This window comes from Brassica napus, chromosome A8 (genome assembly GCF_020379485.1).
Source record: "Brassica napus cultivar Da-Ae chromosome A8, Da-Ae, whole genome shotgun sequence".
Taxonomy (NCBI): Eukaryota; Viridiplantae; Streptophyta; class Magnoliopsida; order Brassicales; family Brassicaceae; genus Brassica; species Brassica napus.
In genome coordinates this window covers 9,848,087-9,853,782 of record NC_063441.1, presented here as the reverse complement: position 1 = coordinate 9,853,782, position 5,696 = coordinate 9,848,087, and the positions used below count along the sequence as shown (strand labels likewise).

General features: G+C 42.7%; 1 protein-coding gene across 1 annotated transcript; it reads left to right on the top strand.

The window, feature by feature from the left end:
- The first annotated feature begins 726 nt into the window (after window positions 1–726).
- LOC106358772 lies at window positions 727–3,477 on the top strand. Its single transcript, XM_022689823.2, has 3 exons — window positions 727–2,507; window positions 2,598–2,716; window positions 2,794–3,477. The coding sequence occupies exons 1-3, from the start codon at window positions 728–730 to the stop codon at window positions 3,280–3,282; spliced, it is 2,388 nt and encodes a 795-aa protein (XP_022545544.2). The 5' UTR covers window position 727; the 3' UTR covers window positions 3,283–3,477.
- The last annotated feature ends 2,219 nt before the right edge of the window (window positions 3,478–5,696 follow it).

Here is a 5,696-nt window from a genome sequence, read left to right as displayed (position 1 = left end):
GAGAAGAAATACGCGTTCACAAATTCCTTTTTGGCCTCGACGAATCACGTTTTAGAAACATTCGATCACAGATCATTGACGAGGATCCTCTACCAGATTTAAACAATGTCTACTCCAGAATAGTCCGAGAAGAGCAACACAATAACTCTGCACGGTCTAAGGATCTTGGTTCGAAAAAGCAATCGTTTTTGTCGCCATGGCGCTAAGGCGCCCAAGGCGATGCCCTCAACGCTTAGGGACACCCTTGCCAGGCGAGGTACATAGATCCCTAGCTTTTCTTGCTTTTTCCTCGCTTTTGCAATATCCATAGAGCGCTAAAAGCGGCGTTTAGTTGTGCCTACACAAAAAAAGAAGATTTGCTTAAAAATGTACACTTAACAAAACGGTTTTGTCAGAATATTTAGTATATCTAAAAGTATATACTCTTCCCACGTATTAGGCGTGTAGAGGAGGGTATCCACAACCCCACTAACCTAGGATGCAATCCCACTAACCCTAATGTCTTCTCCTATATAAGAACCATACAAACCTGAAAGTAAAACTCATTAGCTTTTCCTCTCTACAACTTACGGCAGTAGCTTATCATTTACAAGGTTTTATGATCTTTTCTTGTTTATATCATAGTTTCTTGTTTGTTGATCATGTCGACTCTGTTTATATCAGTAGCTTCTTTTAAATGTTAGTTTGTCTCGTGTATTGTTTATAGTCAATAGCTTATTCTCTTTCCATGTTTTTCTATGTTGTAGTTGTGATCATGTCTGACGCTGGAGCTGGATCATCTCATGGAGGGTCTCAAGGAGGAGGAGGGTCTCAGGGAGAAGGACAACAAGTGGATCCGGGAAGGAAGTATGGAACCATTGTTAACAATAACGCCAACCACTGGAAGTGTATCTTCTGCTACAAGGTGTTAACTGCTGGGGTTTCACGATTGAAACAACATCTTGTTGGCGGGTACAAGAATGCAAAGAAGTGTCCAATCTGTCCAGAACATGTTAGGGTTGAGCTGCAGACCTACATGGCCAGAAAAGTTGAAGAAAGAGTAGCTCTATCAATGCAGTACCAACCCGTGGTGAATGAAGATGATGTGGAGGACTTGGATGGTGATGATGAGCCAATGCGAAAGGCTACCAAGAGGAAGCACCGTGGTCCTTTGGACAAGTTTGTGATGTCTACGCCTCCAGACATCTTGAAAGGCAGAAAGGATAGGAAAGGGGTGTTTGGAGCTTGTGACAAGGACTTAAGAGACAAGGTGTGTGGCGCCATAGCAAGGTGGTTCTTCGATGCTGGGCTTCCTTTCAATGCTGTCTCTCATGACAGTTTCAAGGAGATGACAAAGCTTATTGGGGAGTATGGTATGGGGTTAAAGCCTCCTTCTCAGTATGAGCTCCGGTTCCCTTTACTTCAAAGGGAAGTCGCCAATGTTCAAGCACTGCTGGCTCCTAACAGGGAAGAGTGGGCAGTGAAAGGATGCTCAATCATGTCTGATGGGTGGCGTGATTCTGTGGTGCAGAAAGACATCGTCAACTTTCTGGTTAACTCACCAAAAGGTTCTATGTTCATCAGGTCCAAAGAGGTTTCTGAAGTGGTGAAAGATGCTACAGTGCTGTTCAAGCTACTTGATGATATGGTTGAAGAAGTTGGTGAGAAGAACGTGGTTCAGGTTGTAACTGATAACGCCTCAAACTACGTCAAGGCTGGAAAACTTCTTGAAGCAAAACGCCCACATCTCTTTTGGACTCCATGTGCTGCGCATTGTCTTGATTTGATGCTGGAGGAGATTGGAAAGATAGCTGCGGTGAAGACTGCAATGAAGAAGTGCATGTTTATTAATGCGTACATCTACTGCCGTGTTTCTCTTGTGAACATGATGAGGAGGTTCACAGATCAGAGGAACTTGCATCGACCGGCTGTAACGAGATTCGCCACTTCCTTCATCACCATGACCCAGTTTCACCTTCAGCAAGCTAATTTGAAGAAGATGGTGACTTCAGAGGAATGGGAAAAATCAAAATGGCCCAAGGAAGCAGGAGCAAGGAAGCTGAAGCAGTATATCCTTCAAGAAGGGTTCTGGAGAAACATAGCTTATGCTCTGAAGCTAACTTCTCCATTGGTGAAGGTGCTACGGATGGTTGATGGCGAGAAGAAACCACCAATGGGGTACATTTATGCTGCTATGGATAGAGCAAAAGAAACTATTGCTAAGAGTTTCAAGTTGAAGAAGGTGAAGTATGAGAAGGTTTTTGAGATGATTGACAGACGCTGGGACTGTCAGCTACATCAACCACTTCACGCAGCAGGTTATTTCCTCAATCCAGCTGTTCATTATGCTCATCCTGCGGATGTTTGTTGTGAGGAAGTGGAGCGTGGATTGTATAGCTGCATCACAAAGCTGGTCCGAGATCCTATTGTGCAAGACAGGATCATGGTGGAGCTTGAAGTTTTTAAGAATGCAAGTGGGCTCTTTGGTCTTCCCATGGCGATTAGGCAAAGAGAGATTAAGTCACCAGGTAACAACTCTCTGTTTTAAGCTTTGTATCGTTTTATATATGGTTCAAGTGTTTAAGAATGCTAACTTATATTTTTTAATGTTTTAATAGCTGATTGGTGGTCAAGCTACGGAAGCTCAGCTCCTACTCTCAGAGATTTTAATGTCAAGGTCCTTAGCCTAACATGCAGTGCAAGTGGCTGTGAAAGAAACTGGAGTGTGTTTCAACATGTAAGTTTGTTATAATCTCTAAATTTAAATTGAACTTAATGCTATTCATATGTTTGACTAAGTTCTGTTGGAAACAGCTTCATACCAAGAAAAGAAACAGATTATCTCAAAGCCTATTGAATGACATGGTGTTTGTCAAGTACAATCGTGCTTTGCCGCGTAGGATGAAAAGAAATGATGCAAAAGATCCAATTCTTTTGGAGGAAATAGATGATAGCAACGAGTGGTTGATGGCGAAGATGGATGGAAACTCCTCCAATGATGAAGATGATGCTTTCGTCCATGATGATGAGGACCTGACTTGGACTTTGGTGAGTGAAGCAGCCAGAGCTGAAGAACCAAGCTATGGTACTAGAGGAGCGAAGACTCCTCATTCAGCTAAGAACACCAAAGGGAAAGGAATAGCTACTTCTTCAACTCAGAGCAAGCGCTATGGTACATCAGCTCATCATTTGGAATTGGTTGATGAAGATGATGACGTTGAAGAGGAGTTAGGAAAAGAAGATGGTAGCTTCTGGAAGGATTTGGAATTGGAGTATGAGGAGAGTGGTTCTGAATCTGAGTAGAGATTCTACTCGGATTGGTGTTTTTATTTGCTTTTGATTTGGTGTTTTATTTGCTTTTGAAGTTGGTGTTTGCATTTGGTATTTTCAGTGTTTTGCTATTTGAACCTTTCTGTTTTATTATATGAAGTTGGTGTTTTTTATTTCTTACTTGTCTTTCTTAAGTTTTACGTCATATACTAATATATATATATATAAGTGGTTTTGCAGGTTACCTTGTTCTGTTGCAGGTAGACAAAGCGTTTGCTTTGTACCGCCATGGCGCTAGGCGCTAAGCTCCCACCTCCTCGCTTCTTGTCGCCACCCGCAATTTCGAACCAAGCTAAGGATGTAAAAACAGAGGCACTTGGTTTTCATGCTCACACCGATACACCTCCGGTTGACTCTCTTCATTCTGCAACCGTGACAAATCGCTTCCGTGATCCTAACAGAACCTGTACGCATTGTTCCCGGAAAGGACATGACAAATCAGAATGTTTTCTCCTTCATGGGTTCCCGGACTGGTGGTATGAACAGAAAAATACTTCTTCTTCAGGTGGTTCTTCCTCTGGTTCGTCTCAGCGCGGTCGAGGAGGAAGATATTCAAATAACGGCAATTGTGGCCGTGGTCGTTCCAATTCAGCTAGAGTGGTTTCAAACAATACAACTTCCACCAATTCAGCAAATCAACTCAGTGATTCAATCGGCCAGATAACTCAGCTTCTACAACTACTTCACAACTCAAAATCAACTATATCAACAGAGAAACTATCTGGTAAACCAACACTCAAAGATGTCATTATTGACACTGGAGCTTCTCATCATATGACAGGAGATATCTCATTACTTAAGGATGTGGTTGATATTTTGCCTTCCTCGGTCAAGTTTCCAAATGGCCGTGGCTCGCAAGCAAGCAAAAAGGGCACGCTTGTGCTCAGCGAACATTACTTCTTGACTGATGTTTTATATGTTCCTGATTTTAGTTGCACACTCATCTCTGTGTCGCGATTATTGAAGCAAACTGGTTGTATTGGTATCTTTACTGATACTTTATGTGTCTTGCAGGACCGTTTTACGAAGATCCTGATTGGAACGGGTGAAGAACGTGAGGGGGTTTACTACTTTACTGGGGTCACAGCAGCACGAGTTCATCGAACTGAGTTAAAGAATTCTTCAACATCAGAACTATGGCATCGACGGCTAGGACACCCATCTTATAGGGTTTTATCGGCTTTACCTGTTTTAGATAGAATGGTTTTTGATTCAGAACAAGCTGCGTCTTGTGAAATTTGTTTTCGCGCTAAGCAAACACGACAAGTTTTTAATGATAGTTTTAATAAAGCTTATGCGCCTCTTTCTCTAGTACATTGTGATGTTTGGGGACCCTATCGTACTACTTCGTCCTCTGGTGCGAGATATTTTCTTACTATTGTCGATGATTTTTCAAGAGCAGTCTGGACCTATTTGATGCTAGAAAAATCAGAGGTTGCTCAGTTGCTTCGCGAGTTTATTGCCTTGGCCGAACGTCAGTTTGGGAGGCAAGTTAAAACGATCCGATCAGATAATGGATCAGAATTCCTTGTCCTCAAGTCATACTTCAGACAACTTGGTATTGAACATCAGACTTCATGTGTTGATACTCCTCAACAGAACGAACGGGTTGAAAGAATACATCGTCATATTTTAAATGTGGCCAGGGCATGTCTTTTTCAGGAACGCCTACCGGTTTCATTCTGGGGAGAGAGCATCCTTACTGCAGCTCACCTTATCAATCGCACACCTGCTCAAGTCTTGAAAGGGAAAACACCTTACGAAGTTCTATTTGGCAAGAAACCAGATTTTGATAAGCTACGTGTCTTCGGGTGTCTATGCTACTCTCATCGTAAGGCTAGGAATAAGGATAAGTTTGGTGATCGTAGTCGCAAGTGCATATTTGTTGGATATCCTTATGGAAAGAAGGCATGGCGTTTGTATGATCTTACTACTCACGAGTTCTTTGACAGTCAAGACGTTGTTTTTTCTGAACAAAAATTCCCTGGTGTTGAATCTGAGGAATATGTCTCTCCACCACTCAATACGTATGATCTTAGTATTGATGATTGGTTGCTACCACCTATCGACTTAAGGGGGAGCACCACAGCTGTTCCAGTTGAGGAGCTGGCAGCCTCTACTGATCAGTCACCTCTTCTGAATCCATCTTCTACTACACAACCAACGGAGATACTATCTCCAACGACTACAACTCTGCCTGCAGCAGAGCCAGTGTCTCCTTCGAATGCGGTTGCACCATCCTCACCATCTCATGTATCTCCTGTGAACTCGGATATTATACCCTCTGGATCTCCTGGTATTCCAGAAATTATTGGTCGTGGTCAGCGACATCGGACACCTTCTGTTCTGTTGAAAGATTATGTTACTCACTCTGCTTCTTCAACCCC

What these genes read in the sequence shown, in the direction of transcription:
- LOC106358772 (XM_022689823.2), top strand. Translation starts at nt 728, where the DNA reads ATGTTTTTCTATGTTGTAGTTGTGATCATGTCTGACGCTGGAGCTGGA. An exon ending in AAGAGAGATTAAGTCACCAG is followed by an intron (nt 2,508 to 2,597) that starts GTAACAACTCTC and finishes ATGTTTTAATAG; the next exon opens with CTGATTGGTGGTCAAGCTAC. An exon ending in ACTGGAGTGTGTTTCAACAT is followed by an intron (nt 2,717 to 2,793) that starts GTAAGTTTGTTA and finishes TGTTGGAAACAG; the next exon opens with CTTCATACCAAGAAAAGAAA.